The following is a 24255-nucleotide window of genomic DNA, read 5'->3' on the forward strand; positions in this document are numbered from 1 at the left end:
TTCAAATCCAAGTCTTCCTATGCTGAAGTTCCTAGCCACGGCTCTATTTTAACTTTGCAGGAATCCAATACTCCTGAGAAGCAGTGGGTCTATTAGAGACAACAATAAAATGAAGCTGGTTCAGGACACAAGACATTAATGAGATAAAAGGAAGCAAAATGTTCCAGCAAACTGCCGAATTAAGTCATAGACCAGGGAAGGGAGCAGGTGTCTGTTTCTCCTAAGTCTGGGTCTAGGGCACACAGGTGACACACTCAGGCAAGGGCCACAGGTAGAAGCTGGTCCCTCATGAAGTCCCTTTATGTGTTTTTTTTTTCTCTTAAGTCCATTGTGGGTTAGACATTTGGGCCCTTGGGGTAACTTGCCACAAAGACTCTACCTGTGCATTCACCATTGTGCAAGATGGAACCATTGACACGTGGAAAATATTCATGATTGCTTTATTGAGGATGGCAAAGCTATCGGCTGAGTTTTTGAGACTTGTGTTGTCCTACAATGGGGATTAAGAATAAAGCTTATACTTCCAAAGCAAGAATCATTTTTACTTTGCCCTCATGCCACCCACAAGATAGTTACATAGCTAATATATATATTATATATATAATCATTATAATTAATGTTGATATGGTTAAAAATGGTAGATTGCATTGTGATCGATCTGGTAGATCACAACTGTTAGCCGAGTGACAAAATTATGCATAACTTTCCAGGTTAGGGGCCATGAGTAGACAGTGCTTGTCCACATGTGGGAAAGCTACTGTTTAACCTTTATGTCAAATATTAACTATTAACAACCTAAGAGCACATGATCTGCCTAACTCTGGAATGTTTGAGAACAGTCATTTTCAAACCTGAGCGTGAGTCAGAATCATCTTCAGGGCTTGTTAAAGCACAGATTGCTTAACCCCATTTCGAGTTTCTGATTCACTCTGTCTGGGGTAGAACCCATGAACCTCCATTTTTAATAAATAACTTTTAGTGAAGTTTAATCTTTTAATTAAAAAATTTTTTAGTAAATCACTTCATTTCAAGCGACGCTGATACTGCTGGTTCAGGGACCACAATTCAAGAACCACATTCCTTCTATCGATTTAGAACAAACATTCCCTTCACTGGCAGCAAGTTATCCCCACCTGAGTTGCAATGCAATATAATCAGACTTCCTTTTTTTATTAAAAAAAATTTTTTTAATGTTTATTTTTGAGAGAAAAAGAGAGTGTGTGAGCAGGGAAGGGGCGGAGAGGGAGGGAGACACAGGAAACAGAAGCAGGCTCCAGCCTCTGAGCTATCAGCACAGAGCCTGATATGGGACTCGAACCCAAAACTGTGAGATCATGACCTGAGCCAAAGTTGGCTACTTAACCGACTGGGCCACCCAGACGCCCCTAATTAGACTTCCTTTAAATAGGCCACCTTAAAGCAGTCAAATTTCCTAACTGCTTTAGCATTTTATATACCAAGAGCCATTACTTATTTCTCCTCTAGAAGAAAAAACAAACAAACCTTAACAGGAATGCCACAGTTAATTAACTGTAGCATTAGATGCAGATTTCTGATGTCTTGATAATTAAACACATTAAGACTTCTTGGTGCTTGCCAATATTTTTATGAAACAACCGAGAAGTATATCCACCTAGGTTTGTCTCTCACTAGGATGGATTTGAACTAGCGAGCAGAGAGGTGATGGCCAGCAGGTGGCGCTCTGAGTCAGTTCGTGGCGGCCTGCGGAGGGTGGAAGGCAAAGGCAGAAGGCAAGATGGCCTGCTTTAAATCCTCAAAGTAAGGGTCCTCTTAACCACTTGTCATAAAATACCCTGAGACACACGTCTTGGAAAATCGAAGTGTCAAGCTCAGCATCTTTGCCACATTTCAAGCTAGGTAATTACCTTCTCTCCCAAAGGGAATCTGTTTTATGTATTTGTGTCCTTTCTAGGTTACAGGTTTCCCAAAGGCAATGATCTTGCCTTCCGTTCATTCTATACAATGCTGAAGTGAAATGCTCATTTCACAATAACAATTTAATTATTCTACATCCCTCTGAGCTACATGATGACCTGTTATATAATTGCTAGTAATACAGAAACGTGCCTGCCTCATATAAACCCTAGCAATAAATGGGAAGTTTTTATCTGACCTAAAAGTAAATTGCTTATTTACTTCTCCTTTACAGTATAAAAAGTCATTTTCCTGCCAACCCAAATTCTAAGTCATAATCAAGTAAACAACACTTCATTTTAGTCTGTCATTTTTATTGTCTGCAGAGGTTTTTTTTTTTTTTTTAACTACACACAGCAAATACTTTGATATAATCTAAGATAATAAAATAGTTGAACAACTTTTGTTTTTAGATTTACATTCGTATAGAAACAATCTGTGGAACTCCTCACCTCAAAACCAGGGTGTCTAAAAACGGTGTTTCGTTAGCATTGCTTTAAATAATTGTTTGGTTAAAAGTTGCAGTTTCCATTCTCAACTGAAATGTGTCTCCACACAGTTTCCCTTGGGTCCAAAGCTTAAGGCCTTGGGAAGGTGGCCAAAAAGAAAGGATGGCCACTCTCCTCTCTGTCCTTCCCTTGTGTGGAGGACAGTGATCGGAGCAGGGCTGTCATAAAAGCCAGGAAGAAAAGAAATCAATTGCACATCTCTAATTGTCAAGGGTCAAGGTCCTTTGCACACGTCCCTCTCCGTAAGTGTGAAGTTCTAGGATGATGGCACGGGCCTGCCTGCCCAACACTCCTTTCCTTTACTAATCTTATCAGTGACTATGCATAGGCGGTGGCCACTGTCCATAAGCTCTCCCTAAAGGCTGATCATCCTGTCATAGTTAAGTCTTGTCCCTTGTATTATGTCACTTGGATGCTGTGGCTTGGTGCCCAGAGAGGGTCCACCATCCCCTAAGAAATGCCTCATCCCACCCTCCAATCCCCAGAGTGCCCAAGAGTGAAGACCCTACGGAGACAGTGACTTCAGTGAAACACCCCTCAGAAATGCTGGGGGACTCGGGCCTAGATCATTCCATTGATCTTAGTCCATTCGTAGATGTCCTGTTCACACACTATGTCGGAGTTGATGAGGAGGTATCTGTCGCCCACACAGAAGTGCTTCTGACAGGCGGCGCATTTGAAACATTCCAGGTGATACACTTTGTCTTTCACTCGCATCGTCATCTCATAGGCACGGATCCGCTTGTCACAGGATGCACAGAGACCATCTTGGCCAAAAAGCCTAGGGGAAAAAACAGAAAGAAAAGCTAAGAAGACGGTGGCAGAGACAATATTGGAAGAAAGGGTTTGAGGATGGGTTCCATACAGGAGGCTCAATTTCCAACAGGTCAGGAAGAAAGGACAAGGTGGGTCCAGGGAGGCCCACAGAGCCTTTCCTAGAGGGAAGGAGGGACTGTGGCATGAGGCTGCAACCCATGGCATTTGTGTTTGGCATAACCTGCCCCTTTTCTGAGCTCTCCCTCTCTGTGGCCACCGGTCCAGGCTGCCCCAGGCCCCTCTTCTGTGGAGAAGTGCCTAGCTGAAGTGATTTAAGATGTTAGGCAGTACTGTGTGTCCCTTCCCAGGGAAACTTTCATTTTAGAAGAAGAGCTGGAGTAAACCCCTGGGGACCTTTTGAGAGGGAACTGACCAGGAATGCAATGAAATGGGCATCTTTCTGAGGCTCTCAGATTCTCTCATGTCAACAGCCACTGATTCCACCCACGGGGAGGGCTGGTCTCAAACTCCGCCATACGCTAAAATGGCCACCTCTGCATGACTGTTCGTTGGGGCCCCGGCTTCTGGGAGACAGTGAGAGCTGGATAGAAGACACTCAGCACAGTTAACCGTGCCTCAAGAATCTGGGAGATAAGCGGCATCTTTCCACATTGAATGGCAGAGCTTACTTCAAGGTCCTCGCTGCTCCATTGGTGTGAATCTGTGGAGAAACTTTTCTTCCGACGCTGAAATCAAGACTCCCCTCAGTCTCAATCAGTCACTTATTTCGAGCAATATTCAATGTCAAGGTGGGAGAGGCAACATGGTGGAGCTCAGTGCAGTGGTTCTTAAGCTGTGGTCCTGGGGCCAGCAGCATTTGCTAGAAATGGGAACTTGCTACAAATGCACATTCTCAAGCCTCCTGATTGAGACACTCTGGGGATGAGGCCTAGCAGTCTGGTTACGGAGCGCTTCCAGGTGATTCTGATGCAGGCTGAGGTTTTGCAATCAGCCTGTGAGAGTGGAATAGCGCAAGTACTGGAATCAGAAGACCCAGATTCAGTCCAAGACCACAGCGCAGAGCACTGAGTGGCCTCAGTGGGACCTCAGACTCCCTGAGCTTCTGAAATGGCAGTGACCACAGCATCTACCCCATTATGAGAAGGATCAAACTGAGCATTGTCAAAGCACCAACGATCAAAGGCTAAGCCAACATTGGTTATAACACGTCAGGTGTATTCCCAATGGCGCAGTCCTGCTACAGGAGGTCATTTTCACGTGTGCCTGCTAACATGGCATGTTAGCGGGTCCTTTCCACATAAAACGTTTTGGACAGTTTTAGGCAAATGCTTCTTACTGGAAGTTCTTATTAACTTCAGAATAGCAGAGAATCAGTTGGTGCATTCTGAGAGGCTATGGGGGAGACAGGAGCAATTGACAAATTTTGAAACATTTGGACAGAATTAACGGAATCAAGAAGACGCGGGTCTGTGGGTAAAGGGCTGAGAGTTAGAGCCAGGGCCCGGCTAGTTTCCCCCTGAATCCTGCTTTGCATTTGAGGCTCTCTAAGTGTTTTCAAGGCACCACGTGGGAGCAAACTCATTATAGGGGGAAGAACATTTTATCCCAACGTAGCAGATGGCGGAGCTGTAGGAAACTGCCACCTTGGAGGTCACAGAGTGGAAAGACAGTTCTGGTTTTCTGACTATTCAGTAAGTTGAGTTTGGGACTGAGCAGGGATAGACGACTCACAAAACAGTGTGCGTGGAATGAAGCCAACGCCTGGGGTGTGTGACCCTTAAGGAAGGAGAGCATTTATTAAAGGGAAGTTGGGGGTAAATTACAATACACATCAGGCAGTTAATGAGGGGAAGGACAAAGGACTAATATTTGGGAGGCAAGCTCAGGTCTAACTAGCCAGGTGCCCTGGAGCAAATGACATCCTCTCTTCTGGCTTCTGTGTCTCAAGCTGTAAAAGCAAGGGAACTGGGAGAAAAGGTTTCTGCAGCCCCTTCCAGCTCTGGTATTCTGAGATTCCACTAATAGGAAAAATAAACCAGGACTTGACATCTAATTTGAGCATTCACCTCAAGAACTGGTGCCTTAGGCTGGATATCCCTGAAGCAGACCCCGAGGAGGGGAATTATTAAGGCTGTATTCTCAGGGGAAACTGGTAAGGCAGCAAGGGAAGCCAGATAGAAGGGGAGGCAGACAAGCAAAGTTGTAATCTCCAGCAAAGGCCCGGGGGGGGGGGGGGGGGGGGGGGGCTCTGGGCCAATGGCACGGGGACTCTGGGGTATGTCTCCAGGTCTGCCGGCTCCAGGCAAGGCTGCAAGGCTTTGGTGCTCCTGCAGTGCCAGTCATTGGTTAACGTCAAGGTCCGCTGGGGGTCTGGGGGGCAGTGGGCACACTTCTGGCTCTAACAGAGGTACTGTTGGCTGTTGCAAGTGAAACCACTGTGGAGTGGGGTGCACTGCACACAAAAGTTGGTAGAAAGGGATCCGAGGGAATCTGGGCCCGGCACTGACATTAACAGCTACAATTAGGTTCCCTCCCAGCAACATAACACAGCAGCATCAGGGTTTAGGTCGGCACTGGAGATCTCATAAATATTTGAAGCTAAATGTCTGAAAAGGACTGTAACAGGCGAGTCAGCTGTGGGAAATCCTCAAGAGGAGCAGTTCTCCTGGGGCGGGGTGGGGGGGCGGGAGGAAGACTGAACCCCATCACGGAACCCCCAGAGAGTCACCCCACCCCAACTTGCCTCTTCAAAAGACCGCCAGATATGTTAAGAATGCAAGTAAGCAAGTCCATGGCTAAAGGACCATTCCTGAAGCCAAAGACGGTTTTTCTCCTCTGTCAAGAGGTGTCAATGTCTTAAGCTTTCTCCTGCCCATTTTAATAACAATAATATAAATATTAAAGGATGGCTGGAACCGCCTGCACTAACACAGAGTTAATTAACATGTTGCCTAGGAATGTAGCAGGGAGAAGAATTATTTCGTGTCACCAAGACACAAGTTAATTAACATTCGGTTCTCCCAGACAATTTTTTTTTCCCTCTTCTTTTTAAAAATGCAAAAGATTAACAAGCCCAGGCAGCACTGGGTTTATTCTTGAATGTTATATAAAACCACAGAGATAGGGAGAAGCTGGGGCTCTTTTGACCTTACTCTATCTGCACTATTTAATAAGATTCAAATGATTTGACAGGGATGTAGTCAGGGGGCCCAATGGGGATCATTTACCCGTCTGCTTTCTGCACTGACTTTTGGCAAACTGGTAGCCAGCAAAATCAGGTCTCTGTTTATCCCAGTTCCATTTTCTTGTAACTTAATAAAAAATGGACCACAATTATAATCATGATCATTGAAAACTCTACTTATTTTCTCTGAACCACCAAGTTTGCAAGGACTTTATTGGAGAATTTAGGGGGGAAAAAGGCACTTATTCTATCAGTCTGGGTAAACAGATAAGCTTCCTTCACCGTGGAATTGCCTGCATTTTTTTTTTTTTAATGTAAAAATGCTCTGAGGGCAGGTTTGGGAGGCAGAGGTAGCCTGGCCGCCAAGGGCACTGGAGTCTAAACAAGCTTCCCTGGGTTGGGTGGTCCTAATGTATTACGGCTGCATGCTCCACAGACCCTGTGCCCCAGGAAGATGGCAAAAAACTGACAGCTATACAGTTGAACAGATCTGACAGTAGAGGGCACAGAGTTACCTGCACGGCAGCTAATATGAAACTGGAAATGCTAGAACATTCCGAACCAAGGCACTCGTTGAGTGCTGGGAAACTCACATGGCCAACAGCGTGACCCGGAGCATCAGAGATGTCCTTAGCTCCTGTCTCAGTGGGTGTCCTAGAGTTCCTATTTTTCCTTCCGTTCTCCCATCTCTTGTTCATTAGGTAGGAAAAGACTCGACGATCCTGTCATGAGGGTTGGTTGCAAGAGCAGCTAACATCTGTTTGACGTTCACGCACCAGGCCAAGAACTTTACACGTATGACCCCATCTAATCCTCGCCGCGTCCTTGGAAGTAGGTGCGGCTATTATCCCCATTTCTATAGATGAGGAGATCAAGGCTGGGGAAGGGTAAGTAGCTTGCCCGAGGTCACACAGCTAGAATGCTGTGTTGTTGGGACTCACACCTACAGCTGACTTCAGAGCTTTTGCCCTGTCACAGTCAAAAGCTTGGAGCTTTCCCGGGCGCCTGGGTGGCTCAGTTAAGCGTCCGACTCTTTAATGTCAGCTCAGGTCATGATCTCACGGTTGGTGGGTTGAAGCCCCGCGTGGGGCTCTGTGCTGACAGTGTAGAGCCTGCTTGGGATTCTCTGTCTCCCTCTCTTTCTCTCAAAATAAATAAACTTAAAAAAAAAAAAAAAAGCTTGGAGCTTTGAAATGTCTCATCATATAATATTGGGGTCCTACAAAAAATTATTTACAACCTAGATATATGTTTTGAAGCATTCAATGAGCTCCTAAGAACCTACCCTCAAACTGGTCAACTCCAGCACTCCTGGATCCTCCGGCCCGACATGCGTACCCCTCCCCAGTCCTTGTGCCCCACCATGCCCCCCCCCAGGGGACTTCTATTCAGCATTTCATGTTTATCATTCTCTCACCTTTAAAAAACTAGTATTTTAGCACAGAGGAATGCGTCCCTGAGAATATGCTCCTCCAGCAGGAGGAGGTGCCAACTACTTCTCTGCACAGGGCAGCTAGGCTCAGCCTCTGGCCTGAGCGGAAGAGGTGGACCCACACTCAGATGGTCTGTGGACTGTCCCCTCCCTGCTCAGGGCCCCAGGCGTGGACATAGCGTACCTGAGATAGTCCCTTCGGCAGAGCTTCCGGCCCAGCTTGTAGTAGAGGCGCCGCCCCACCTCGCCCAGCCGGCACCCGCAGAGGTCGCAGCTCAGACAGTCCTCGTGCCAGTACTGGTCGATGGCCTTCAGGAAGTAGCGGTCCCCAATGTTCTGCTGGCAGCCGCCGCATGTCAGCAGGGACGGGGGGATCTGCAGCACTTCATCCACTGGCTCCCTGGAGAGAAGACCAAGCATTAGGGACAACCACATGACAAGCACCGGGGGTCAGGAACTGCTCTGGGCCGAACTGGACAGTTAGGTGCCTGTTGGTGACATCAGGAGAAAGGACGGGGCTCCACATCCTGAGGCTGAACTGCCGAGAGGCCCCGTTAGCCTGAGTCAGGCCTGGAGGGAGCTAGGTCTCTCCCCCTCCATGCTATAGAAGTAAATGCAGGGCACCAAGAGGTACACCCCGTGGGGGAGGGGGGGCGGGGTTGTGGCCCCTGCCTGCTGCCCAGCACTTTCTGGGCCTCTCTGCCGTCTTTTTCTTTTTTCCACTCTCCCCTCCTACTCTCCCCTGTATCTTGGCATTTCTCCTTCTTTTCTTCCTCCCATGCCTAGACTCAAGGGCACTGCCAAACCTCAGGGGAGGCACTCCAGGCTAAAAGAGTTACTTGCTTCAGGGACAGCCCACTACCCAGAAGGCTAAAGCTCTACAAATTCCCTGTCGAATGGACCTGCCATCCTAACCCAAGCCCTTCCCAACCGCACAAAGAGCAGAAGTGAGGAAGAAAAAAGAAAGTGATAAAAAAATTATCTTAGGTTGTTTTGTTTCCCAAATAAAAATGCCATCAGGATATAATAGGAATTCTCATTATCATTAAAATATATATATATATATACATATATGTATATATATATTTTACAGAAATTCCATATCTCATCTTTATTACTGAATGAACCCTTGGAGAAAAATCTCAGGTATTAAGGCCATTGTTAGACTTATAAAGGCCATTAAATAGACTTTCTGCATGTGAAAATTTTTACAACAGCAAAACTGATTTGGATATAGCTGATTTAGGAAAGAAAATGAGGAAGGGGCAATGATTATTTTCAAGAATAGACGGCAATTAAACAGATTCTGAAATCTCCATCCAGGCTTGCTAACAGTGAGCCTGTGATACGTGTTCCCTCCTTAAAAGGTGAGACAGTGTCTCGAGTTCACTTCGCTTCCCTGGAATCGGAATACTCCAGTTTTACATTTTAAAATAAATAATTTTATTTGCCAAAAGAAAATAAGAGTGGAAAGAAACATTTCCAGCACCGAATGGGATACAGGAAAAACCTAATACCTGTTGATTTATAACAATTAACAAGCGCTCTTTTGAACCTTACTCAAAGGCAAATCTTTTTTTTTTTTTTTAATCTATTATGCTTTAAAAAATGGACTGGCTTCCGATTGTGCAATTCCCAAAGGGAGTTTCCTCCTCCATACCTTGAGGGTATGAATCTTTCTCCTATTTCTAGCTGACACTAATTTGCCAGGTAACCTTGTGCCCTGATTGGTCTGTGCCCATAGAGCTCAGCACCAATTATACTTGGGGACGATGAGACTCAGGTGATCAGTGTTGTAACGCACGCACGCCGACAACTCCAGGTGCCTCTTTAAAGTGGTCACCTCCCTGTGAATATTTAGGAATACTGAAACCAAGGCCATGCCTTATAGACCAAGTGTAAGGGTCCTTCATAAGATGATCCCTTCTTAGAATAAGAAAATGTGAAACCCAAGTCAGTTTTTTTCTTAAACTGAAGACTTTCAAGAGTTGTAAAAATTCACTGAAGCCTGACTTGCTTTTCTTTGTTCCCACAGGTTATACATAAGGACTGCCATTCTCCCTTCTGAAAGATAATATCCCCAGCATTTCACATGTGTCAGCTCAGAAGCACATGTCCTCTCTTCCCACCGCCCATGGTCTTACTCGGGCTTCCAGAAACACGCGTGGAACCTCGACCACGTTGGATGCCCTGATGCTGATGCTGCCAACCAACTGTGAAAGAGGAGAACTTTCACCTTTCTGGTGCAAAGTTGCCTGGAATTAAAATGATCTGCTCTTGTTACTCACAGGTAAGCGGTAGGGGCCACCCAATGCCTGGTAGAAGAAATCTATCCATTGGTGAATCCTGGCTGGCTTTCTGTCTAAATGTTTCATTTGCAAATGCCTAGGCAAGCTTCTATCTGTAAATTGGAGATGCTGATAGTCAAGGCCCACGTTGGCTTTGACTAAGTAATCACAGTGAAAAAGCACAAACTTTGAAAAGGGCAAACCTTCAGGGAACTGAAACTTCCAGATTTATCTTCCAATAAAAGGATTAGTGGCTAAATTCTGTTGATCGAAAAGGCATTAGGCACCAATTCATCCCATTCACTCTTATTGTATTACTGTGGTCTTGCTCAGACTCTGAAAACTCAGGGCTAAGTTGTCATTCCAGATTGATTAAAAAAAAAGGGGGGGTGGTGGTACAGACAGCCCTGTAAACCCTGCATCTGCATAGATAGGTTCTTTTAAAAATGAATGTTATTTTTCTCCCGAGAACTTATTTATGGAAGCTGTGTTTTCCTTAGAACCAACCTAGCCCCTTGTAGAACTGGTGTGAGAGCCTTCAAGACTCAACAGTGATGTTTATATTCTCACTGGATCATGGTACTTCCTGTATTTTATAAGAGCATGCTGAGTGTTTATGCTGGTAACGAGGATAAAACCCACGTACATAAACACCATAGCTGGCTGAAACTGGGGGAGGGGGAGACTTCAATCAGGAAAGCACAGTTCCTTTAAAGCAGGAAAAGAAAAGAAAAGAGAAGACAAATGCGTCTTAAAAGCACAAATGGACAAGTCATTAACCAGCTCCTTTGGTCTGTGTAACAAATCCCTTCAAAGGATTAGATGGGGACTTCAAAGGAATAAAAATTCTCAATACCAGACAGCTAATGAATCTTAAAAGGGCATTTGCGCTGACGGGAAAATGATATCTCAAACAACCCTTTCTCCCCTTGTTAACGCTAAAGAATGGTTTGGAGGTATAGATTGGGAATAGGGGAACGTTCCAAACCAGGACGAGGCTCTGAAAACAAATGTGGCAAATGCTCATTGGAGCTCTGGCTCCCTGACCCCAAACCCTTTGGAGCCCGTGAAAAATGCTATGAGACACCGCTCCCCAGAGTTCACCTATACACAAAATGGTGCACTAACTTTTGAGGTTCACAGGCCCCCCCATCAGTGGACCCCAAGGGAGAGGGAAATACATGTACTCCAATTAACTCCGGATTTAGGAGCTCGAAAGTCTCTGGTGGCCGGAGAGAGCTGCTAGGTGGACGCTCGGACCTCCTCGCCCGCGGGTCCCTGGCGCTACTGGCAGCCGCCCCACCTGCGCACCGCAAAGGGGGCCGTCGGGGACTCGGGAGGCCTCCGCTTGGAATGTCCCCCTTTCCAGGCTCAAATGGACAAAGAGAATGGGGACCGAGAAAGCGAGGGGGGAGAAGGAAGTAGAACCAAGCCCGGCACGCTCTCGGGACTGCACCTGCGCACCTCCAATCTCCCCTTGTGCCTGCTCCGGTGTAAACTTTCTGGCCCGCGGTGGCTTTGAGGTGCGTCCCGGGTAGCCGAGAAGGGCCCGCAGAGGTGCCAGGCCGACCCCCTCTCCCTGCCGCTGGTGGCCCAGCCCCTCTCCCAGTGCCCCCCGAGCCACCCGCGAGGAAGGGGGAGCCCTGCTCCAGGCGAAGGGAGCCAAGGGCACGCTGCGGGCACGCACCTGAAACCTCGCCCGCCGCCCGCGCCACCCTGCAGCCCTGGGGCGCGAGGCCGTGGTCACCGTGGGTGGCAGGGGCAGGGGAGCCACACTTACTCAGACGGGTCCAGGCTCTTCCTCTCGATGGCTGAGGACATTGGGGAGGGAGGTGGCGTGCCAAGCGGCGGGGGCGCTCCCTTTGTGGCGCGGGGCTGGCCGGCTGCCGGGGCTCGGACCCCCTCGGGTGCTCGGGCGCCGCCGCCGCCGCCGCCGCTCCTGCACCTCCTCTTGCTCCGGCGCTCCGGCGGCGAGCTCGCCCCTCCGCGCTCAAGGACAGTCACCGCGCTCCCTTCAAACGCCAAAGAGAGAGAGCGAATCACCGGGCTGCCGGCGCGCCGCGGCCGAGGCGGGGACCGGGGCGCGCAGCCTGGCCCCAGCGGCTGCAGCTGCTGCTGCTGCTGCTCAGGACTTAACCTTCCATCCCGGTCCCGCCGCCGCCACCGCCGCCACCGCCGCCGCCGCCGCCGCCGCCGCCACTGCCAGGTCCGGCTCGGCTTGCGCGCTGTCGCCGGCTCCGCGCCGCCCGCGGGGATCGTGCGCGCCCGCCCGGCCGCCCAGAGTCCCTCGCACCTATGGCCCGGGTCGCGGCGCGCGGCTCGCCGCCGAGGGCAGGGAGGGGGCGGCGGCCTGGGGGCGGGGAGGGGACCGTGCCTCTCTCCCCGGGCTCCCTCCTCTCTCGGGAAGGTCTATTTTCGCTCAGCTTCCCTCTGTCTCTGGTTTCATTTCCTTTTTCCTGATCACGATTCAAATACAATAGAAGGAAATCACATTTAAAGAGACAGCTGCCCGGTCCCCCCCCCCCTTTTTTTTTAACGGGGCTCCTGGGGATTAGCAATACAAACAGCAGCAGCATCAGGACTGACTTGCTTCTTAAAGGGGCCAGCGTCGGGGACAGGCAGAGTCGCTCAGTGAACACCTCTCCTTAGAGAGGCGGCTGGGTTGCCTCTAAATCGTTCTTCAGGGCTTCCCCCCTTCGGCGTTTCCCTTTTGGTTAATTAAGACTGAAAGTAACCAGCAGGCCGCTCAAGGAAGAAAGAAAAGACAAGAACATGAGATAAGCACATACAGAAATGCCAGCGTCCCGAGTGGCTTTCGCGCCCGTCCGGGGTTCGAGGTCCCAGGTCCTCAGACACCGTGCGCGGGGCTGCCCCGGACAGCGCGGCTCTGCTTGCTGGCTGCGGGTTTGTGACTGCGTCCGCGCTCCAGAGAGGAGCCTGGTGCTGTGCGAGCAGGGACCGCACGGGCTGGGTACGCCTGAGCAGTGCCAGGGGCAGCTAATCCCGGAGGTGGGGGGGTGGTTGGGAGGGACCACGCTGGTCTGAGTCTCCTCTCCATCTGCTGGCGGCAGAATTCCATCCCTCAGCATCTTTCAAAAATCTGACTCCTGCGGTGAAAGTGCCCCCGTGGAAAGTGCCAGTAATACTCTGCACAGAGAAAAGTGCCTTTCCAATGATCAAGAACAGTACTTGGGAGCAGTACTACTTTGCCGTGGATCAGGGAAAGAGAAAGAAGCCAGACTTTTGGAGTTCTGGTCTCCCTTCCAACCACAAAGGCAAACAAAGTCTAGGAAGAGGAGGAGGCTAATAGTTTGTGCTTCTGTACGGAAAAACTTTGGGCCTTATCAGAGTTCTTTGCAAATTATTATACGCAGAAATTATTATTTTTCAGAAATGATTATTAAAGGTCTATTTGTGCATGATCCCAGTCACCAGTCTTGTAAAGAGGAAATTACCAAATACTTTCAGAACTCATAGTTTTATATAAACAGCCTGGATCATGGTCATAGACATTTTATTCCCATTTTAAAGATGACGTTGAAGGACTTGGATGAGATTACCTTGAAAGGTTGGTGGTTGAAGTCAGAACTGAGTTCCTGATTACTTCATTTTCCCTGTTCAGAGCCGATCCTCACTGACTTTGCACGAGTATAAACCAGAATTTACCATTGTGTGCATGGTTTTGTCATGTTCTTGTCTCCATGTGCAAGGTGGGGGTCCCTAATGGGTATAATTAACACTGTGTGCTGTGTGTGTGTGTGTGCGCGCGCGCGTACGTGTGTGTGTGCGTGTGTGTGTGTGTGTGTGTGTGTGTGTGTGTGTGATGAAAGAAGCCCGAAGAGCAGCTTTGGGTCCCAGTCAAGGCCTTCAGTATATAAAAACATATTGTCCTGATCAGACCCTTGCTTTTAACAAAAAAAAAAAAAAAAAAAGAAAAGAAAAGAAAAGAAACAAAGAAAGAAAGAAGAAAAAAGAAACTCCCTAGACATTTTAGGCAAGTCCAAATTATGTGATAAATATGTAACTTACCACTCTACAATCAGAAATGAAAATAAACCTATAGTTCGTGGTTAGCAGTTTACCTACTTATAGCCAGGCAGTGTGGTGGTTAAATGCCAGAGCTACCTGGGTTTCACTTAGGCCCTTATCAGCTAGCATGGCCTAGGAAAGTTACTTCATCTGAAGAGAAAGAATTGGGTAGTGGCTCTGGAGTCAGACTGTCAACATTCTAACCCAGTTTCCCACCTGTGTGAACCTGGGCTAAAAGCAAGAATTTAAACTCCCAATACCCTCATCTGTAAAATGGGGATGCTGGAACCCATTGCATCAGTTGTTGTGACGATTAAAAGAGTAAATGCATGCAAAATGTGGCACATGAGCTTATAATGGGGTGGGGGTGATGACAGGAGATTAAATGCATGGAAAGCACTCAATGTACATTAAGTGCACATAAAAGGCAGCTGCTGTGTTATAGCAAAACACATCGTTGGGAGGGGCGCCTGGGTGGCGCAGTCGGTTAAGCGTCCTACTTCAGCCAGGTCACGATCTCGCGGCCCGTGAGTTCGAGCCCCGCGTAGGGCTCTGGGCTGATGGCTCAGAGCCTGGAGCCTGTTTCCGATTCTGTGTCTCCCTCTCTCTCTGCCCCTCCCCCATTCATGCTCTGTCTCTCTCTGTCCCAAAAATAAATAAACGTTGAAAAAAAAAATTAAAAAAAAAAAACACATCGTTGGGAGAGTTTAAAAAGAGCTTGAATTCAGCAATTCCTCTGCGTATTTATCTAAAGAAAATGAAAAAACTAACTTGAAAAGATATATGCATCTGCACGTTCATTGCAGTCTTATGTCTTACAATAGCCAAGATATGGAAGCAACCTGTCCTTGTATGGATGAATGGATAAAGAAAATGTGTGTGTGTGTATACATATACACACAATGGAATATTACCTAGCCATTAAAAAGAATGAAATCTTGTCATTTGCAACAACATGGATGAGCCCTGAGGGCATTATGCTAAGTGAGAAGTAAATCAGAGAATGACAAATTCCTTAGGAACTCACTTATAGGCGGAATCTAAAAAACAAGAAAACAAGCTCTTAGATACAGAACAGATTGGTGGTTGCCAGAGGCGAGGGAAAGGGGCAGGTGAAATGGGTATAGGTGGTCAAAAAGTACAAACTTTCAGCTATAAAATAAATAGCTCCTGGGGATATAATGTACAGCATGGTGACTCTAATTAATAATAATACTGTGTTGCATGTTTGAAAGTTGCTGAGAGAGCAAATCTTAAAAGTTCTCATCACAAGAAAAAAACCTATGTAACCGTGGTGATGGATGTTAACTAGACTTATTGTGGTGATCTTTTGCAATATATGCAAATACTGGATCATTATATTGCACACCTGAAACTAATATAATGTTGTGTGTCAATTATACCTCAATAAAAAATAAATTAAAAATTCAAAAATCAATAGGGAGAGCTTGGAATTAAATTTAAAGGTGAAATGGGGGCTTAAAATAAGAATTTCTCACCACATTTATAAACGATTCCCTGTTTTTAAAAAGCAAACGGAGCAGAGTCCCATCACTTCGCTTCCTATTGCCTGAACATACGAGCATTTTCCATTTCAGTGTTCACTGTCTGGGTGACTAGATGACATGTTTGCATCTGCTTGCTTCTATTAAATCAGTTAAGTTGCTACCTTCCTTGTTACAGGTTTGTATGGGGGCTCAAGTTAGCTGTTAAAATAAATATATCCTCAAGGCAACCTCTGAACCACCAACTTTTGGGCATCAAGTTCCCTCTTAATAATAGGCTTCTGTTTTGACCCCAGTGTGTGAAGAAAGAGAGATTACTGCCTATGACTTTGGGTCAGTTTCTTATCTTTCACAACTCTTTGGGGAGAACTTCCTTAGAGAAAGTGAATATTTGAAATGGTATCTTAAGATTTCAATTTCACACACAGTGGTTGTAAGAAATAACTGCCTACCAGTGGGATTTCATTTCTATCCAACGGGCAATTAAATTGCTCAAATTTAAGCTTAACATTTAGAATCAAGTCTCAAAATGTGTTTTTATTATGAATAATTTTAAAGCAATTGTGACCTTACTGTATCTTTCTATAGCAAACCTTACGCCTTATGCAGAAGAGGAACTCAGTAACTATGAGGCAATTCAAACATGCAAAACAGTTCTTGAGAGTTAGGGAAATCTGTACTTATACCTACCCAGTGGGATTGCAATTTAATTCTTCTTCCCCACCCCAGCCCCTTCTCCTTGCTAATCTTGAGCACCTTAAAATTTAGAAATTTTAACTTCTAAATTAAAATTGAATGTGGATGTCAGAGGAAGACCGAATCAGTCGGCATGATGAATCTGACCTCAGGTAGATTGCTTTCTTCCTGTTGGCATTTTCTATTCTTTTTGCTTATTACATTTACAATTGTTTTCTAGGGAAGAGCGGTTTCAAGTGACTAAGGCTGCATTTCTTTGCTAAAATGGACTTCTAATAGAAATGAAAATGCAAATGTCATTGGGAAAATGCCAAGAGTGAAAATTTACTTCTTTTATTTTTTTTTCCCAATCGTTAGAAGCTAAGTTGTGTCACATGCCTGTGAGCTGTGACATTCACGTATAGACACAAAAATAAAGATTTGTCTTAATGTGGCTCCAGTTCCCATGCAAAATTCTTTAAACTACTCAATTGTCATAGGCATCTGGCTCCCAAACTCATCCCAGGACATTTCAGTTGGTGGATATGTTTTCACAGAATGTTAGACCTATTAGTAATCTTAGTAATAAATAAATCAGGTTTCCTGTACAGTTGAATAGACCCCCAAAAAGTCTTTAAAAATCCATTTCAACTGAGGCTCAGGAGAATGAGCACAGATGTTAGACAGACACAGCTCGGCTGGTTACTAGCTGTGTGATTTGAAGGAAGTTACTTCACCTCTCTGAACTTCAGTTTCTATATCTGTAAATGGAGGCAGTTGTAATGCTTAGCAGGGTTGGGACTAGGGTGAGGCCACTGCGATCACCTCACAGGAGTTTTAAGAGGATGTGCTAAGAGTTTTAGCATGATATGTGTGAAAATGCTTTGCACACTAATGGTGCATAGTAAATACATAGAAATGAGAGTTGTTGGGGCACCTGAGTGGCTCAGTTGGTTAAGCGTTCGACTTCGGCTCAGGTCATGATTTCGAGGTTCGTGGGTTCGAACCCCGCGTCAGGCTCTGGGCTGACAGCTCAGAGCCTGGAGCCTGCTTTGGATTCTGTGTCTCCCTCTGTCTGCCCCTCCGCTGCCTGCACTCTATCTCTCGCATTATCTCAAAAATAAATAAACATTAAAAAAAATAAAAAATAAAAGAAATGATAGTTGTTGTTATTACCTCATCTTTCAGAAGTTATCACCACTGTATCAGGAAACAACTAGCTAGTCTCCCAGCTAGTCAAAGCTACGGGAAGAGCTGAAGTGTATGTAAGACATCAACCAGCCCCAGGCTTGGGGGGCCCACATTTGTCAGCCAGAAATGCAGGATTGTACCCATTTACGTTCTGGGCAAGCTGCTGACACTTCATTGCTTCTCTACTATGTTGTCTGCTTCAGCTACGTCCTTGACTTTAGCTGTCTGATTTTCCCCTTTCCAACAACTTCTAGACCCACTTTTACAACTAAGGCAAGAGGCGGGATCGGGTGGTCAATCATTGCTCCCAGATATCACAATTCCACAGCAGGGTCTTAGCAGAATTAAGCTCCTAGCATGTCCTAGTGGAAGGAACCTCAAAAATGTGACTTCCTGGCTTGTTCTTTGGAGCAGAAGGGGTTCTGAGGCACCTCCCTAGGGGGCTTCACCTGCGTCTGTTCCAACCGCAGCAGCGCTGTACTTGTTGACCTTTGACATACTGCCTGACCTCTCTGGACTTTGGTTTTGGCATCTGTGAAGTGGGCATAGTCAGAGTTCCTGTCTCAAGGGGCCATTACAGTAACCCTGTGAAATGAAACACATAAGGTGCTTGGAAAGGACCTAGTAAGTTTCCGAGGAAGATTCTCCTTACACAGAGATATTCCAGCTTTAAAATCTTACAGGGCGCCTGGGTGGCTCAGTCGGTTAAGCGTCCGACTTCGGCTCAGGTCACGATCTCACCATCCGTGGGTTCGAGCCCCGCGTCGGGCTCTGGGCTGATGGCTCAGAGCCTGGAGCCTGCTTCCAATTCTGTGTCTCCCTCTCTCTGACCCTCCCCCATTCATGCTCTGTCTCTCTCTGTCTCAAAAATAAGTGAACGTTAAAAAAAAAAAATTAAAAAAATACAGAAATATTTCTCTTTAAAAAAAAAAATCTTTGAACACCCATTGATAGTTCAGACCCTTTGAAGGGCAAGGCAAATGAGACGTGGAATCGACAGCTCTTTCCTTCACCACAGCCATCAACAAACTCTTCCTCACCTCGGGTGCTGGACCCTGAACTTGTTTGCTGCTCGGAGTTCAAGTGGGGAGTTAGAGAGCTGGGTGAGCTGACTTACTGAGCTATCCTTGTGTTCTTTGTCCATACAAGCTGTCCCCTCTCTTTAACTGCAAAGAGACAGCCTCGCCTGAATGACACATCGCAGTGCCTGGGACTCAGCACATTTGAAATCCAAACTCTTTCCTGCGGCCCTCGATAAATATTCATCGAATGAATGAAAGTACAAATAGAAGCCCTGCTTCCCTTGGCCAAAGCGTGCGCTGTGGTCTCTGGGTAAATGTTGAGAAGGAACTTGAAAATCTTGTCTTCCTTGAGCATCACTTTTAGGAGAAGATAAGGTCTCGGATGCCATTCAGATTCAGGCCCAAAAATTGGTTTGTGAAAGAGATCAGGCTCCTGGCTTCTGGGAACACTCAGATATGGGTGGTGTCAGGAAGCAAGGCCAATGCTTTGAAGCTGGATTCTCTACTGCAGCCCCCGCACCCCCCCAGCTGCCCACAAGGAGATGTGGCTACAGCGAACCAGTGTAGAATGCAGCCAATGATACGAGCAAAGACACAGACTTTGGAGATAGACTGGCTTGCCTTTTAGTCCTGGCTTTTTTAGCTACATGGTTTTAGGCAAATTATTTGACAGCGCCGAGCCTCAGTTCTGTCACGTATAAAATGGGGATAATTATATCTTCATCACGGGGTTGTAGGGATAAAATGAGATCACACATGTCAAATGCTTAGCATAGCGCTCAATGGATGGCAGCTATTCTTAGAATTAATTAAGCAGAGAGAACCTCAGAGGAGGATAGTCAACCAGGGCGGGGTTTTCATGGCTGAACACAGGCGGGATCCTGCTACAATAAGGGCTCAGCTCCAGGAGGGTGGAGGCAGCCTCCTTGCCTGGGGAACTCTTGCCTTACCTCCTTACCTGCTCTGGTAACCCCCGTGGGACAGATGGGCTGGACTTACAGGCGCCTGGCTCAACCTCATGTTCAGGAAAACAGCATACAGAGATGGCATGAGGAACCTGCCTTGGCCACTGGCTCTTCAGAGTTGGAGGTCTCTGGTTTGAGGCACTGCGTCTAGACAGGATTTCCATTGGATGGAGGAGCTAGGCTGCTTCTGGGGCAGCTGTGTTTTCTGGTGCTCAAGTCTAGCCGAGGACACTGAGTCTGGCAGGGGGAGGCGATTCTACTTCCTGATGATGTTTGCTTTCCTAAGCTTCAGACCTCGGTTGAAAGGAGTCTTGTCGATAATGCTCTCTAGAAATACCCATTGCTGAAGGAGGTATGAAAAGAGCTGCTTGCTCTTTTCTGCCAGTTTTCTCTGCCTCCCTTTAGCTGTCCCACATGCATCAGACTAACCCCGGAAGCTCAGGCTGACCCATCTGGAATCCTGTTTTCTTCACGGCCACCACCCTGCTCAAGACTTTGCAATGGCTCCCTATATAGCCTGTAACCATTGGCAAAAGGCCTAAACTTTGGGGACCCCAGTGCTCTTGTTTTTATAGAAGGAAGAAGGTTGAGCTGCAATTCTGTCCCTCTAGCAGGTCAGGACCAAGCCTTCCATGCTTCCATTAAGGCTCTGTGATCCTCCCCACTCCATGGGTTCAATTTTATATTCCACACCCTAGTGCCTAAACTTTCCTACTCAGCCAGGCTTCTCCTCTTTGATCTCAAACACCCTGTTTGTGCCCATTTTTATGCACTGTCTTATCCTGTTCTCTCTGTCTGGGATGTCTGCTTTGTCTGTGTTTCAAAACTTTGGTGCTTGAATAGTAGAGTGGTTAAGAATAAAGGCTTTGGAGATAAATAAACCTCGTTTCCAGCCTCTGCTTCATAACTTACTATCTGGGTAATTAATCTTAGGCAAATCTCTGAGCTTCAGTGCTTGCAATGATAAAACAGAGACAATGCTAAATATAGGGTTCGAAGAAGTAACTGAGATAATGTGTGCAGCAGACAGAACCCTGTGCATGGCACAGAGTAAGTGTTCAGTAAATGGCAATCATTAGTGCGTCATTACTAAGTCCCCAGTCCTCTCTGCCTCCTCCAGTTTTGTCCATCAACCTGGACCCAGCTCAAGTCACATCTTCACCCTGGAGTTTTCTCTGTCCCTGGAAGCTCAAGGTAGCTGATCCCTCCCTGAGTTCTCACGGCTCTTAGCTCTAGGGCCTGGTGAAGTGCTCATTAGACTCTGCCCGGCAGTACAGTGATTTCATGTGTGTGCCCAATCTTGCCACCTCAGAAGTGCCTTATGTTCTGGGAGAAGAGAGGCCATGATTTTCATTTTCACCAGCTTCCAGGGTACTGATATAAATTTGGAGATACTCAATAATTCCTTTTGAATTAAAGGCTTTAAATACCACATCCATGTTATCAATATCCCAAATTCCTAGATTCACATCGACGTTCAGGAAGGCCTGAGGGTCTTTACATTGGAAACAAAGATGTCCCTAGAATCAATATTGAGGATGGCCCATGCATTATCAGTCACAGACCTCTTAAAAACCTGGGCACCTGGGTGGATCAGTCGGTTAAGCGTCTGACTTGATTTTGACTCAGGTCATGATCTCACATTGGTGAGTTCAAGCCCCGCATTGGGCTCTGTGCTGACAGTGCGGAGCCTGCTTGGGATTCTGTCTCCCTCTCTCTCCACCCCTCCCTTGCTTGCTCTCTATATCTCTCTCAAAATAAATAAAAGTAAGCTTAAAAAAGGGGGGGGGGGTAACCCCTCTGGGAACTAAAGTTGTAAAACTTAGAAGAAAACCTAGGGGGAAATCTACATGACATTGGATATGCCAGTGAGTTTTTAACCAAAAGCACAGGTGTCATATTTTATTTATATTTAGTTTAATTGTTAAATTATATTTAATTTAATTGTTAAATTAAAAACAGATACATTGGGCTATGTGAAAGCTAAAGACTTGTACCTCAAAGACACTATCAACGGAGTAAAAAGGCAATCCATGGAATGGGAGAAAATATTTGCAAACCATATAGCTGATGGGAGGTTAATATTCAGTATATAAAAAGATTTCCTATAGTTCAACAAAAAAATTACCCAAATAACCAATTAAAAAATAGGCAAAGGACTTGAATAGACGTTTCTTCAAAGAAGATCTACAAATGGCCAGTAAGCACATGGAAAGCTGTTCCACCTCGCTAATCATTGGAGAAATACAGATCGAAACCACAATGAGATACCACTTCACATCCACTGGGATAGCTCTCACCAAAACCCAGAAAATAACAAGTGTTGGTAAGGATGTGGAGAAACTGGAACCCTTGGGCACTGCTGGCGGGAAGGCTCCTATAGGTACCGGTGTAGCTCCCATAGGATACAATATGTAGGTTCCTCAAAAATTAAAAATAGAATTACCAAATGACTCAGCAATTCCACTTTTGGGCATATACACCCCCCCCCCCATTGAAATCAGGAACTCAAGCAGATATTTATATGTCTGTGTTCATAGCAGCGTTTTTCACGATAGACAAAAGATGGAAGAAAGCCACGTGTCCATCAACAGATGAATGGGTTTTTAAAAAACGGTGTGTGCATGCAATGAAATATTAGTCTACCTCAAAAAAGAAAATTCTGACCGATGCACAACGTCAATGAACCTTGAAGGCACTATGCTAAATAAAGGAAACCAGCCACAAAAGGTCAAAGACTACATGATCTCACGCATATGAGGTACCTAGAGTAGTCAGATTCATAGAGACAGAAGGTAGAATAGTGGTTGCCAGGGACTGAGGGGAAGAAAGAATTATTTTTCAGTGGGGACATTGCTTCAGTTTGGAGACATAAAAATAGTTCTGGACACGGATGGTGGTGCTGGCTGTACAGCAATGTAGATGTACTTAATGCCACCGAAGTGTGCTCTCGGGAATGGTTACAATGGTAAATTTTATGTTATGCATATCTGACCACCAGAAACATTGGCCAAAGTTAAAGGCCATCTAGGTGCACATCTGGGCCAACATGCAAGGTTTTGCCTACTGTTTCAGGAAGCTCACAACCTTCTCAGATTCATCTGTGGACCCATTTAACCCCAAAGTTATGGGGAAGCTAGTCCTGTACGTCCTGAGACATTCTTCAGGTGCCCCTGTGGCAATCCTGGCCCACTTAGAGTCTCTGTCCGTGGTGGTGGGCCCTGATTTCCAGATGACTTTCTTTGCAAGAGGCCACTCGGCTCCAAGGAAAGGGGAAAAGGGTGCAGTGTTATTTTGTAAAGCCACATCCTTAAAGGAACTCAACGCTTGCATAGATATCTATCTGCCCTCTCCTCTGAGAATCTGTCAGTTAGAAGGCACCAGTCACAGGCTCCACTTTGGGGGGCAGTGGCAGGAACGGGGGTCTCCTGTAAGTAGAGCATCTTTAATGTTCCTTCAGGCCACAGCCCCTTTCCAAAGGCCCTGGGGGCTGCTTGTGGGCCGGCTCAGCTCCTCTCAAACTTTCAGGCAACAGTGCTTCCCATCATATTGCAGAAGGCCGCCTTGGGTCATATCTTGCAAAGGAAGAGCTATTAAAAAATATTCCATTTGTATTTCCTGCGTGGCCCTCCATCTGGAAATATCTTTTATCTGGCAACTTTTGCAAAGTGAACTGAATCTTGAAGGAGGTCCTGGCAGGTTTATGCTGGCTTCTCTATTATTCCAATAAGTCATTTCCATCCTAACCTTCACAAGGGCCGAGTAATCGTGACTTGGTATCAGAAACAGGACTGGCAGAGAATGGCAGCAAGTCTTTTGGGCCCAGAGGTATCTTTTTAACCCTGAAAACACCCACTTGGAGGGCAAGAGCAAAATCTAGAAAATTATTATACACACTCTCTCTCAGCTCAAGTGTCACTTCTTCGAGGAATCCCCACTCCCACCCTCCGTGACTAGATCAGGACCCACCATTGTCTAATGTCACTCCCAGTCTGGATCACAATTTGTAGTCCTACGTTTTGTGATGGTTAAAGCGTGTCTGGCTCCCCCAGAGACTGCAAGCGCCTTTTGCTCAGAATCGAATCCAAGAGCCTAGCTTAGAATCTAGAAGGTAGTAAGTATCCAATAAATATTTATTGAAAAAATGAACGCATGAGCAAATGAATGAATGAAACTCATCTTACCTGCCTCTCTGCCAGTTGCTTCAAGTCCTGGTTGAAAAAATACCTCCTTTTCCGAACTGTTGTTACTGAGAGAAAATGACAGGAACCCTCTGGTAGGTAGCTAGAAACAGAATGGAGGGGGGGGGGGGGGAGAGGTCTTTATCTTCAGTTAGAGAAATGTTTCCATGGGTCCTTGATAAAGTAGGGACAAATGCCCCCAGGGCCCTCTGATGGCTGTGTGTCCTTGATAGTGTGGCTGGGTGGGGCAGGCGGAACTTTGGCATCGGGGCAAAGGGATGGATTTTAACGGTTTCTTCGCTGGTTGAAAAGGCTGCTTCCTGCCCAACTTTGTTTTTCTCCGTTATGTACCAGCTCAGCCTATAAATGGGAAGGAGTGGCCAGCTTCTCCCAATGTGTGGGGTGAGGTGGGGGTGGGGGGAGGCTGGGGCATCAGGAGCTGTCCTTGCCGAGGCTGTCCTGTCATGGCCTTTCAAGTCTGACATGGCAAGTGTTCCCCTTGTGTCTCACACTTTGAAAATCTCACATCACTGTCGGTCACAGAAATCCTCCCCCCACTCCC

General features: G+C 46.5%; 1 protein-coding gene across 2 annotated transcripts; it reads right to left on the reverse strand.

Annotated features, from left to right (window-relative positions):
- Positions 1–2232: 2232 nt before the first annotated feature.
- LMO2 (LIM domain only 2) lies at positions 2233–23850 on the reverse strand. Of its 2 annotated transcripts, none has more exons than XM_023239690.2 (4): positions 23697–23850; positions 11906–12137; positions 8022–8237; positions 2233–3225 (listed from the first exon to the last, which is right to left on the reverse strand). In XM_023239690.2, the coding sequence occupies exons 2-4, from the start codon at positions 11944–11946 to the stop codon at positions 3006–3008; spliced, it is 477 nt and encodes a 158-aa protein (XP_023095458.1). In that variant the 5' UTR covers positions 11947–12137; positions 23697–23850; the 3' UTR covers positions 2233–3005. The 2 variants fall into 2 exon arrangements, with proteins under 2 accessions (XP_023095458.1, XP_044895064.1); XM_045039129.1 differs by lacking the exon at positions 23697–23850 and adding an exon at positions 12263–12395.
- Positions 23851–24255: the final 405 nt, after the last annotated feature.

This window comes from Felis catus, chromosome D1 (genome assembly GCF_018350175.1).
Source record: "Felis catus isolate Fca126 chromosome D1, F.catus_Fca126_mat1.0, whole genome shotgun sequence".
Lineage (NCBI taxonomy): Eukaryota > Metazoa > Chordata > Mammalia > Carnivora > Felidae > Felis > Felis catus.

Bases quoted from the DNA above. Each gene is read 5' to 3' on its own strand.
- LMO2 (XM_045039129.1), bottom strand. The intron at 8,238-11,905 runs GTAAGTGTGGCT...TCTTCTCTCCAG, and splicing joins AAGAGCCTGGACCCGTCTGA to GGAGCCAGTGGATGAAGTGC. The intron at 3,226-8,021 runs GTACGCTATGTC...TTTTTCCCCTAG, and splicing joins TGCCGAAGGGACTATCTCAG to GCTTTTTGGCCAAGATGGTC.